Source organism: Phalacrocorax aristotelis, chromosome 1 (genome assembly GCF_949628215.1).
Source record: "Phalacrocorax aristotelis chromosome 1, bGulAri2.1, whole genome shotgun sequence".
NCBI classification, from domain to species: Eukaryota; Metazoa; Chordata; class Aves; order Suliformes; family Phalacrocoracidae; genus Phalacrocorax; species Phalacrocorax aristotelis.
In genome coordinates, this window is record NC_134276.1 from 138,963,212 (window position 1) to 138,975,752 (window position 12,541).

At 46.8% G+C, this 12,541-nt stretch overlaps 1 protein-coding gene across 2 annotated transcripts; it reads left to right on the plus strand.

Annotated features, from left to right (window-relative positions):
• Window positions 1-1,012: 1,012 nt before the first annotated feature.
• Window positions 1,013-10,049, plus strand: LOC142065628 (cyclin-dependent kinase inhibitor 1-like). Of its 2 annotated transcripts, XM_075111940.1 has the most exons (4): window positions 1,042-1,148; window positions 2,324-2,536; window positions 5,142-5,584; window positions 9,658-10,049. In XM_075111940.1, exons 2-4 carry the CDS (start codon window positions 2,532-2,534, stop codon window positions 9,723-9,725), a joined length of 516 nt encoding a protein of 171 aa, XP_074968041.1. In that variant the 5' UTR covers window positions 1,042-1,148; window positions 2,324-2,531; the 3' UTR covers window positions 9,726-10,049. The 2 variants fall into 2 exon arrangements, with proteins under 2 accessions (XP_074968030.1, XP_074968041.1); XM_075111929.1 differs by lacking the exon at window positions 2,324-2,536 and having other exon boundaries at window positions 1,013-1,148.
• Window positions 10,050-12,541: the final 2,492 nt, after the last annotated feature.

A 12,541-nucleotide genomic window follows, 5' to 3' on the forward strand; every position in this document is an offset into this window, starting at 1 on the left:
TTGTAAATGTTATTTTCTGCCTGGTTTGTAAAGAAACTAAAGAAAACTGTAGCTCTTCTCCAGTTCTTCCCTGTCTTCCTGCCCTTGAAACCCAGAAGAATAAAAACAAGCAGGCCTTTCAAATTCAGAAATGGAAACTCCAAAGATGGAGTTCCCCCAACTCTAACAAAACCCCTGCCCACTTCTGCCTGGGTATCATAACCTGAAAATTTGAATAAGTAATAGAGACCTACCTTCCCACACAAGGATTATTTAGCCTGCCTCACAAGTCTTCTGAGAGCAACTGAGAAATTGAAACATGGAAACCCTTTATTTCCGTAGAAATGTGAAAGATTACTAAAAGTCAGGAAAATATAGTGTTGATTAAGATGTTATCTAAATGTATGTGACCAAATCTGGCCGCGACTGTCAAGGATCTATTCACCACCGTGGTACTTTCTTCATACCTCCACTGATGCAGAACATGAACTCCACCCACGCACGCACCGAAAGTCATCATCACCTACACCCACCCAAGCTTAGGCTTAGGCGCCCGCACCTGATGGGGCTCAGGGTGCCCCCGTAGCGCCTCGGCCTGCCCACACCCTCAACAGCCCCCAGCCCAGCCGCCGCCAAAATCCTCCCAGCACCTCCCCATCTGCCACGGAGGGGATGCTGTCAAACTGCTCAACACCAAACCCCTGCCAAGCGGCCCGTGCTGCTGCCCTACCGCCGCCACCTCACGCGGGGCAGTCCTTCGGGCACCTGTCGTGCCCCCCCCCCCCCCCCGACCACGACCACGACCACGACCACGACCGACTGTCCCTCGGAACGCTCTGGGCCCGCGGGACGGGCTCCGGGGCCGGAGCCCCGCTCTCTGCACCCACCCCCGGAGGCGCAGGCCTGGCAGCACCGCTCCGCGCCCCGCCGGCGGGACGGCCACAGCCGCCCGCGCCCCCGGCGACCGCCGCGCGTCGGCCGCGTCACGTTGCGGCGCCACGTGCGCCGCCGCCGCCGAGAGGGGCGCCCGCCCCGCCCCGGCGGCACGTGAGGCGGGGGCGGGGCCGCGCCATGAGCCCGGCGGCCCCCCGCGGCAGCGGCGCCCGGCCCGGCCGCCTCCCGTCGCTCCCCGCTGCCGCCAGGGAGGCGGCACTCGGGACGCCCTGCATGTAAGTGATCTCCGGCCGGGAGGCCCGGGGCCGGGGGGGAGCGGGACAGCCCCGTAGGGCGACATTGCTGGTCCCGCTCGGTGTTGGGTGCGCACCGCCCCCGGTTCCGGGGGTGTAAGCAAGACGCGGGGCGCGGTTGCACGGAGGACGGCCTCGAGGGGCGGAGCACCCTCCCCGCAGCCTCCCGGCGGCGCACGGCGGGGACTTGCCAGCCCCGGCCCCGGGGAGAGCCCCGCTGCTGGGAACGGCTCCTTCGTGTCCCCCCCCCCACCCCCGGTTCCCCTCCGCCGTGCGCGGGGCGGGCCCGCCCGGGACCGATCCCCGCCGGGGGCAGCACCGCGATGGGCGCCGCCGGGGCACTCGGTATCTGTTGTTGACGGTTACGACTAATAAATCCCGTTCTTGCAGGCACACCTACACCCCCCACCCACCCAACATACGCACCCCCCCCACCCCTTTCGCCTCCGCACAACGGGGGTGTGTGCCGGGGACAGACGGTGGCTGCGCTGCCAGGGCAGCCGGCGCCTGGGGAGGCAGAGAAGAGGTGCAAGGATTTAAAGGCAGGGACAGGGGCTGTGGGTCCCTTTGCACCCGAAGGGACGGAGAGACCTTTTTTCCAGCTATGGTTTTAGAAAAGGATGAGTTAAAGGTACCTGAGCACCTGCCACAAGCAAGCTGTGCATCTGAAAATGAGATGTGTAGCAACTAGCAACTTTCAGTATCAGAATTGTTTAGGAAACAGACCTTCACTGAAAGAATGAAAATGAAATATCCACAGCATTAATTCCCTTGCTTGTTGTCTTTTTTCTTTTTAACTCATGCATACATTGCAAATACAGAAATGTGAGATAACGTTCCTCTGATGCTCTGAAAGTTTGATGCAAGAAGCAAGCACTTATCTGCCTAGGAAGTTTGTGTTTCTTTTCTCAACTCGTTAGAGCTAGCACAGGACTGGAGAGATAACAGAAGTGGCCGCTGCTGGTGCAGAACTCCAGCCTTCAGCATTTGTCCTGTATCGTCTTGGCTCAGTAGGGACACGTGTATGGATAGGTATGAGCTTGACAGAATGGGGCTCACAGCTTGCGCTCAGGTGGCACAGAAATCATGGCTTAAGAAAGAAAGGACCCTCCAATAATGTTTTTGCATTTCAGAAACATTTTGGTCTCGTTTTACAGGTGTTTTAATACACCCATGCAACTCAGACTAAGCTGTGGGAATAGTGACGGTGCAGCTTTGGAGCCAAGACCTGGAAGGAGTCCTGGAAAAAGCGAGGGGCCGCATCCTGGTTCTGATGCGGTTAACTTGCACTGACTTCAGTAGGGCCAGGATTTCACCCTGGATGCGACCATAAATAATGGAAACGGCAACAGGCAGTATATACACATGATGTAAGTTTAGAAGAGTTAGAAACATTTGTGATTCATGACATAATTAAAAGCATTAGGAGGAAACTTTCCATAGGGAAAGGTTATTCTATAATTATCCTCTCTGCTGACTTTTTATCTTCCTTTGAAACACCTGGAATTAGACAGTCTTAAAGACAAGGCACTGGATTCGCAGGCTGCACTGGAATAGCCATAATCATTAGCAGAGCAAGGCAGAGTCTTTCCTAATTCTTTCCTGTGTGATATTAAAATATGCTATTAGGAAAGGCCATAGTTGTTTGTTAAATACCCTCTTTCTTCCTAACGCTGGTTCACTGATACCAAACAGTCGGTTCCTTATACGTATGAGGAAGGTTTCTAAGAAAGAGGAATATTCCTGCAAAGCGCTGTGTGTCCTTTCCTAAGACCTTTTGCCTTTTCCTAAGACCTGATTGCCTTTGAGTGAGCTCAGTTTAAGCTGCTGAGGGCTTGGCACCAGATAAAGACGCAGTGGAAGTGTGATTGCTGTTAACTATGGTGACAGCTAAGGGTGAGGCTCTGTGCAACCCTAGGAAAAATTTTGTGTTTGGGGATTCTGGATGCCACCTAGAGGATTATCCTTGTTGTTGTGCTCTCAGCTGCTTTTCCTCAGGAAAAGTGCTTTCCTACCATTCCTAGGTCGTGCGGGGAGCGAGGAGCATCTGGTGGGCAACTGCCAGCTTTGCTGTCGTTGGCAGCTGAGTGCTGAAGGCTCACGACAAACACGCTGGTGTAACCACGTGGTGCCAAACGCACTGGTGTAACCACACGGCATGGTGTGGTACCACCGGAGCAACCTGGCTGGGGCCCAGGAGGCACTGTAGTCCCATCAGTCCTAATGATCAGCCCCAGATGATGTCCGAGACCAAACAGGGCTACTCTGTTTCCCTTCCTGGAGCTCCATGGGAGACATCAGCCTCCAGAGAACCACACCCAACATTTGGAAATCAATCATGCACCAGAAGGGCAGCCCAGGCCTGGCGCTCTCTGGTTCAGTGAACTGTGGCTGTGGGCCATGCATTTGGGGGACACTGGTTCAGAGCTGCTGAGGGCAAGGAATAAGATTGATGAACAGGTGCAGGAGCCAGTCCACCTCTTTGGACCTCTGCTGCTCAGGTGTGTTATCAGCTGCAGAACTGACACTCAGCTTTCACCTAGGAGGAGGTAGCCGCATCCCTCAGTATCTGGGTTTTCTGTGGCAGTCTATGTGCAGGGCCATCTAAGTGCCAACACTGCTCCGTTGCTGACAAGCTCTTGATACTGGAGCCACCAAGTGACATTTTCAGAGTAGGCACTTGGGGTGTGATTGTGAGGGATGCTCAGAGTTCACGTGGATTAGATACAACGCTGCAAAGATAATGCGGGGGGGGTGATTATACCAGTCACATCTGGGTTTGTGTCTGTTGCGGCTGAAGCACCCTTTGGGATGTTGGAGGCCAAGCCTGAAGCTTGAGGTTCTGCAGGAGCTCTGCTGCTCTGACTATCTGCATGGTCTGTAGCCAAATGAAGAGTTGACCTCTCTCAGCTCTGTCCCCAAACTCTTTATGCCCTTCAGAATTCAGTAGTGCAACAAATCCAAAATTTGGCTGTTTGCTGGTGTTTCTGTGAGGTTTTTTTTTCAGCCTGTCCACTGCCACACATCAGAGCTTGTGAGAGGGGCTGAATTTTGTGGATCCGGAAGAAGAATTGAATGACCTTTAAGGTCTATTTTCAAGCTCTTAGATAAATTAAAGACCTGGTGCAGGAATTAGTGGGTGAATATGTTTGGTATATTTATGCCCTTCTGGCCTATGAAATCTGCAAAATGCCCTATTTTCTGTCTTGCCGTGTCTCCACCTTACCTTCCAGAGGAGGGTGCAAACCCCACCTCTTCTGTCCCTATGCCAGCCTGCCAAATGGGGAGTCAACGTACTGGTGCCTGACTGGGATTTGCCATTGTAGGAAAGGCAGTGTTTTTGTGTGGGACCGGGACCATTTCTCAGGCAGTTGCTTCAAGAAAAGGGAATGAAAATGTCAGGCAAGAAACCGGTGATTGCTCTAATCATCTTTAGCTGCCAACTTGGCTGACACTGCAAAACAAATGGTAAGAGTAGTCAGGAAAGAGATACTACCTTCACTGTAAAATCAAACATGTCTTCTGTACTTCACTGATTGCCATCACCCTTCATTGTCATGGAAGTTCTCTTTCTCAGGCCCTTTGCCTTGTTTAAGGTGATACACGCGGCCGTTTTTTCCAAGTACCACTTCTGTGCTCTCTGTATTTTGGTGCACTGCCTCAGGGGATGTTGTCCACTTCCTCGTGCATCTCTGTCCCCTAGAGCAAGCCCTCACTCAGTGTACTCTGAAATAGGGGTGCACAGAAGAGGTGGGGGCTTTTCACACTTCCCCATACTTCTATAGACACATCCTCTAGATGGGAATTCTCACTCTGGGCTAGAAATTGGGATAAATTTCTTTCAAAATAGGCCAAGATTTCCTGTAGTGGGATTAAAAGTATCTAGGTTTACTGCCACACACCCCTGAAAGAGTGTGCAGTGCCCACTAAACTGAGCATGCAGAGGGTAGCTGATGGTCTCTCTGTCCTTGGCAGGGAGTCACTGCTGTATACACTCGCCAGAGAGCAGCACCAGGGAGAAAGGATGGAGCAGAGCCTGGGGAAGATGACCCATGCCCGGAGGAACCTCTTTGGCCCTGTAGACCATGAGCAGCTGCGGCAGGACTTCCAGCACATGCTGCGCAACAGCATCGAGGGTGCCCAGCAGAAGTGGAACTTCGATTTCCTCCAGGACATGCCAGTGGAGGGGCTCCTGCAGTGGGAGGAGCTCAAGGGCCATGAGGCGCCCACCTTCTACCACAGCTGCATGGTAGGAGATGCTCGGAGACCACTGCAGCACTTGAACTGCCCCCTGGGCATGGGGGACAAGGATCGCCACTTTGCCCAGGTGGCGCTTACTGAGAAACCCAAGACTTCCAAGAAAACAGGGGGCAAGAGGATCTTGGAAGGGAAGAAAAGACGACAGACGTCTTTGACAGGTGTGTGAGACCCTGGTGTGGCTCAGATGATCAAGCCTGGTCCCAGCAACTGCTTAGAAATTCTCTGGTGGGCCCGTAAACCAGTCTTGCTTTAAGAAAGTGCAACTTTTCAAAGAAGCATCTACAGGAGGAGGAAGGCACACCCTAAATTGATGGGTATTGGGGCTTGTGTTTTTCAAAGGTGCTGTGCCACAACCCCTCTCCTGGCCCTCAGGGGCTCTGTTTAGGGCTTGTCACAGAGCAGTAAGATAACAACCACTTCTTGCAGAAGGGTGGTTGGGATGGTTAGGAGAGTTAGACATTTAAAAAGGCAGTCTAAGAAAAGTACTGAGGTGATTTCTCAAGCAGGAACCCAACAGGAAAACAGGGTTGCCCATCGAATGGGAGTTTCTGGCTTTTTGCTTGCTTTTAAGTTTGGCCATGTGCACCCTTTCCCAAGTGCAATATGGAAAGCCATTCAGCCAGCTGAGCCCTAGGAGGAAGACCAGAAACCAGAGAGAGCAGCCAGGTCTCCTGCTAACTTCAGCTTGGATATCATACTCAGTGAAGGCATCCAGGAATTTTAAGGGCAAATTGATCTTAAACTTGGCCAGGTGGCAGGAGGGGCTGGGTTTTCCAATGCCTCTCATCAGGACTTGCTGCCAGATGTACAAAGGAGTGGGTTTCAGCACCCATAAAAGAGCTTTAAGTTTTTCAAAGTTCTCAGCATCCTGCATGCTAAGCTCTTCTGAACATCTGGCCCCTCATTTTCTCTTCTCAATGGGATTTGAGTTTGTTTGAAAAATCTAATCCCATATATTAGATTTCCCTTGTCTGTATTGGGGTTTTGGTTTATCCAAGACTGAGGTTTTCAAGATGTAGAACAAGGATTTTCTTTTGGGAATTTGATGTGAGACACCAGCTTGAAATTTCCTAGAAGATAATTGAAGCTAAAGTTTCAGGAAACACTTTCTGAATGGTGATGTTGATCTCAGTTAAGTCAAACAATAGACCAATTTGCTATTTGAGTGTATATAACTTAATTGCTAGTGAGAGGTTCAGGAAGAGGTTGGAGATTAACGAACAGTGGAACATTGCACACTGGAGTACAGAACAATGATATTTAATGAGTGCTCTTTTCTTCTCCAAAGCACTTTACAGCCATTAACTAATTAACAGTATAATTTACAGGTAGGAGTACAGAAGTGTAATTCAGAGCACAATGTTGTGATGTTTTGAGAGAACTGCTGTTCAATTGTAAATCTCTCACAAGGTGTGTGGGAGTAAATTATGCAGATATTTCCAGGGGATATTTTTCTTCTGTTTTGTTTTCCCCAGGCAAGAAACATTTCATCAGGGGATGTGGAAACCAAAATACCGCGATGCACGCTGCACTTTCCCACATGTGTTTTTATAAGAGAAAACACTTTAGTCTAACAACAGTACCCTTCTCCCCAAGGAATCTAGGTGTGTGAGATGGGCCAGGAGAATCATTTGCACTCTCCTCTCTCGGTGAGGCTTGGAGATCAGTCCATCTCTCAATCCTTCTCTCACAGGCGTGCGCACACACACACATCTTGCTGCCAGCTAAAGGATGCACTGGAAGTTTTCCTCTTGTAGCAGCCTTGTCCCTCTGGGCACTACTGAAGTAATTGAGGCAAAACTGAGCCAGGGAAAAAGAGATGCCCGCTGATATGGTCTGACCCCATGGTTCCACCCCTTCTCTCATCTTCTGCTATCCTGTAATGAAAGGCTAGTTTAGGAGGTTGGATTTGCACCTGAGGTTGGATTTGAACCCGAGGTTGGATTTGAACCCAGTTATCTGTTTTCTGCTGTAGTCAACAACACCCCTGTGATGCTTTACGTTAAGATCCAGCAATGTGCATATAATTTAGCCTTTCAAAGACAGCTGTGGCCCATTAAATAAGTATCAATATATTAAAAACCAACCATGGGGTTTTGTGGGCATTGGCACCTCCAGAGTGGAAGGAGCAGAGGTTTGCCTGCTTAGACTCCTTAGATACACAGAGAGATAACTAGTATGAAAGTAGATTTTCCATTCTATCTCCCAACCCTTTTATGTAGACTTACTCCGTCTCCATTCTCTTTTTTTCACTGTGGACCCAGTGTGGTTCTGCTCTGTTTCTGGGTGAGCCTCAAGTTTAAAAGCAGCTCAGATACAGGCTAAAAGCCTTTTTCACTTTCTCCTTTTTCTTTTTTTCTTCCAAACTTTTTGGCTTGCCTCAGTCTGATACACTTAGACCTTGGCTCTCCTGGGAGGCATTCATACATCCTTGCCTCCTAGCGAAATGCCAAGAGAGAGAACTGGTAACAACCTTATGTTTTCACTAGCTGGTCCTACTACTGAAGGAGATAGCTCACGCAAGATGGCTGGGGAGAAAATGGGGTGGAAAGGAAATCAGGTATTTAGGTAGGTATATTTAAGCAACAGAAATCTTTCTGTCCTAGGTCCCTGTGGCCAGGCTTTCTGACTGACAGGCTGCAGGCAGCATCCTCCTCAGTACCTTAATTATGCCAGTGCAGGTGGTCTTTAGGGTCCCTTAGGCAAACCAGCCAATTTCCTTGGACTCTGTTCAGTAGCTTAGATGGAGGCCATCTGAATGTGGCTCTGGGGAATCTGCATCTCCCTGGCTTTTAAGTACCTCTATCAGTTTTGAAACTAGGCTCCATTATGTGGGCATCTGAGCAGTTGGGGTCTTGCTAAACTTCACAGGCATAAATGGGAATACTGACTTTTTGTCTTTTCTGAATTTAATCTAATAAGCATAATTCCTAATACATTTCTTTTCCCAAAATAAAATGGAGGATAGCTATATAGAAGTCTTTTAAATGGAAGAAATAAGTAGTAAGGATTACATTTGGCAATATAAGCTTGTTTTTCTTACTGCTATTCCTTTCCTCTGCTGTTCCACTGAGAGATTACAGTAGGTTATAGTAATAGTGGGATTTGCTTTTCTACTGAGTTAGCAGTGTATGCTCCTGCCTGGGAAAATATATTCTCCTTGGGATCACGTTCTACTCCAGAAGTTTAACTTAGGGCTAGCTCAGGTACCACTGCGTTCCATCGCACTGTGCCATGGTGCCATGCAGACGTGTCCTTCAGGAAGTGGGCTGCAGGAATCCCCTTGCATGAACTTGGCTGTGAAAGCCTACAGAATTCCGGTCATCCCACTGATTATGTTCTGCGTTGAAATTAATGCAAGACTTTATGCTGCTAGGACTCAATAGGTGTTGCCAATTTGACTATATAGAAAGCTGAGGTTTAAATAGCATGGAGCCCACATCCTCAACAGAAATTGGAGTGAATTTGTTACTATGAATACAGACAATTTACGCCAGGTAAATCCCACGAACTCTAAATAAGCATCTAGCTTCCATTTCAACTAAGAATTCTGCCTTATTTACCTGAAAAAAAAGTATGTGTTTTTTGTGCAAGGCTGGGAGGCAGAGAAGGAACTTATAGGGAAGCTCCTATGGTTTCTGAATCATGGTTCTGTAGTTAAGGTTGATCTACATTTGCACCTGAAACAAAGATTCAGCCACCTGTATGTTAGAAATTGTAATGGGTGTTCTCCCCATGACCACGGTGCTGACTCTCTGAGCAAATAAAGTTAAAATTCAGTGGTAGTGCAAGGTTTTATGCAGTCCTCCATGAACCCACAGTTTGATCTAGTAAGCAGAAAAAAAGCGTCCCACATATATAGTTCTTCAGATCTGATTTTGCAGAGTATTTTTTCGTTATTTTTAAGGAGGAAAAAAAACCCCTATTTCCGCCTAGAAAGCACTGCAGCCATGGATCTAAAATTTGGAGTGAAATGTCACATTGCTCAGCTTGCATAAGAGGGTACAAAGTCTTTTGATCTCAACTGGATAAAAGCCACTGCATTTCCTTTGTTTTACTTGGTATTACATAGCTTTATGTGGAACATGCTAAAGGTATTAATTTTGTTATTCACGAGACACAGGGAAGTCTAAATGACTTCTTCAACACAAAAAAGAGATTTGAGAGATTTCTTGAAAAGCAGCCGTTCTCAGTGTTGTAGCGCTAATTCTTTATATGTGTTGTTCTCCAGATTACTACTTGGCAAAGAAGCAAGTCAAAGCGAATATGCAAGCTGCTGCAAAGGAGTCAACTTCTTGAAAGCAAGGAGAGGATTGCTCTGCACCAGAGAGGCTGGAAACATCTGCCAAGCTTCCTCCACCTTCAAAAACCAGGTGTGCAGGCAGCGGACACTTAGGGGCATCCCACAGAGATGTATTCCTGACAGCAGCAGTAAAAACAGAAAATACTTTCATTGGGATGGGGTCAGGCCAAATCGACTGGAATCACTTTGATGAGAAATTGCTGGCCTTAAAAATCACTGGTAAGCAATTCTGGACACTACAGAAGTTGGCTAACGCTAGCGGTTTAACGTGCATTAAAAAAATCACTGTACATGAGAAAGCAGTAAACAGTTAAAACAACTGTATATGTGTAATAGTGTGCTTGGACAAGTGACTGTATGGATGAGGTCTTTGATACTGTCACATCTTTACGTACCCTCTTTTTTGGTTTTAGCAGGGTCGGCTCACTGAGTTTCACCGTCTCAGTTTTACAGGCCTGGCACACTAAAAAAAATTCCCAGCCCTTTCTGTGACTTTTTTTATGATACAGAATTTTGTGCTTGAAACTATTCAGGGCATAAGTAACAGCACTTGGGCACCAAACATACATATTGTTGGGATGTAAATGGAGAAAGCTGAAATTATTTGCAATTATTTGCATTTATATAAGCAGCCATTTTACTCTGTAGTTCTGCCCGCCCCCCCACCCCCCCCACCCCGAGGATTAGGTAGTTAAACATTAGGTAGTTAAACTTATATGTTATGGAAAGAAATTTTCAGATATATTTTTGTATCTTTCAAGTCATTCCTGTTACCAGCTGGGCCAGCTCCAGCCTTTATTTTGGGTTGCGCTGTTCCATCTAGGTCTGTGAATTTGTACAGTGAAAAGGAAGATAAAATCTGCTGTGCTTTTGTCTGCAGTGTTTTAAAATGCCTGCTGCTTGTAAGAACATAGTAACAATGAGGGAGATGGCTTAGTTGCAGTTTTGTGCTTTTTATTCATACTACTCATCTTTCTATAAGAAGAGAAAGGGCATTAGTAACACTGAAGTATTACACATACAACAACCTTGGTGTTGTATGGATTGCTTTTCTATGGCATTTATTAACATATACTTTTCCGTCACCTACTTTTTATTTCCCTTTCTTGTTCCCCTAACTAGTTGGGATAATTGAGGTTTTAAGCACATAATAATCAGCAGATAAACCAGAAAAAGAAACCTATAAAATATACGCTCTAAATTATGCTGCTGCATATGGCCTTAAGATGCATGCCGTATTTAATGAGCTCATTTGGAAAGAGCTCTGTAAATGTCAGGTTTTCAGAATGACGTGAGATGATGGACTGCTGCTTTTTGTCTCAAATCTAAACAAACCAAGGTGTTTCTTGGGTAAAAATGAGCATGCTCATGTGCGTGTCAGGTGTATGCATGAGAGGTGGTGCGAGCAAGTCGTATACCCTGCTTTACATCAACATCAGGAGGGTTTAGTGTGTTTCTTTTTTTCCTGTTAAGAGCTATAAGTGTTTAGACATAAATAATAGTTGATTTTCCCCCACATGGCACAAGGCAGTGATTCTACTGTGTTTCTGCATGCTGAGATAAAGATGCTCAGCGAATTGCAGGGTCAGACCCTGTTTCCAGCTACATACAGGGGTTAGGAACCAGCCTTGCTCCAGCTGATGTCAAAGGGAGTTTTACCCAAAGGAAGCAAGATGATGGCCAACCTGTCAACTGCTGCTTGCAGTGTCTTCAGTGTGTTTATGGGCCTGGCCAGTCTGTTACACACTTTTCAGCCTGTTGAGATGTAGCATAAAGGTGTGGGACTGGGCTTTTTGTATGTTTAGTTTTACTTTTACTTTGCTTGTGATTCAAACATTCTAATCTATTTTTCTTTCTTAAAGTGTCTTGATTTTCTCTAATTAAGAAAAATTGCACAACTGTCTCTCCATGTGTTTGTGATTTTAAAGCAGACCACTGGCACTGTGTACCTTTTTGGTTTGTAGCATGGTTACTTGCAGAATTACTTTCTGACCAGGATTGCACGAGCTGTCCATAAAAGCCCTAAAGTCTGCCATGCATGAGGCTATCGTGAAGTAGCAGGGTCTTTTTCTTTTAAGGGGAGAACGGGTGCTTCTCTTTATTGGGAGAAATAATGACTGTCCATGTACTGCTGTCACAAATAAACAAGAAAGGATTTTGGGTTTTTTTTTCATATTAATTCTAAAGCAGCTCAGAGCTCAAGCGTACATTTAAAAGGAAGTATCTGCCTTAAATGTTTTGTAATCAGGATGCTATAATGTCATAGAAATTCGTAAAACAATTGTTTAAATTATCAATAACAGGTTTTGGATACCAATGCAGATACTGGCCTTAGAGTGGAATTTCAGTATATTCACACTGAAGGGTGGAGATCATGGCTGAGCATTCGGCCTGTCCGTGTTTATAGCATCTTAATTAGCTGTGATTGTGACTGGGAGCTCAATGCTAGGATAGAAAAGAGTTTTCTGCTGATAGACAAGGTGGGTTCTTTCTGCTTGCTGATTACAGATTTGTTAATGTTTTCTGAAATGACAGGACACTGGAGATGAAGGTAACACGGTAACGCAGAAGGCGGCAGAGGAAAGAGAAATACTGTTTTCATACCAGTGTTTGAAATGGGAAATTCATATATTTGTACCAGAGGGCCTAATCCTGCCCTGGTGTACAGGGTGCTGGAACCACCTTAATTTACACCAGAGGAGAAGTGAGGCTGAGATGTTTTGCACTACTCCTTTTATTTTACAGAATAAATGGATAAGCAGATAACTGTGTAAAGCCATTGCCTCCTTTCTACATGCATGGGTTTTAAAAG

Excerpts from the sequence above, each read along its gene's own strand:
- LOC142065628 (XM_075111929.1), top strand. The coding sequence starts at position 1,051 with ATGAGCCCGGCGGCCCCCCGCGGCAGCGGCGCCCGGCCCGGCCGCCTC. Across the intron at positions 1,149-5,141 it reads GCACTCGGGACGCCCTGCAT|GGAGTCACTGCTGTATACAC; the intron begins GTAAGTGATCTC and ends TGTCCTTGGCAG. Across the intron at positions 5,585-9,657 it reads ACGACAGACGTCTTTGACAG|ATTACTACTTGGCAAAGAAG; the intron begins GTGTGTGAGACC and ends GTTGTTCTCCAG.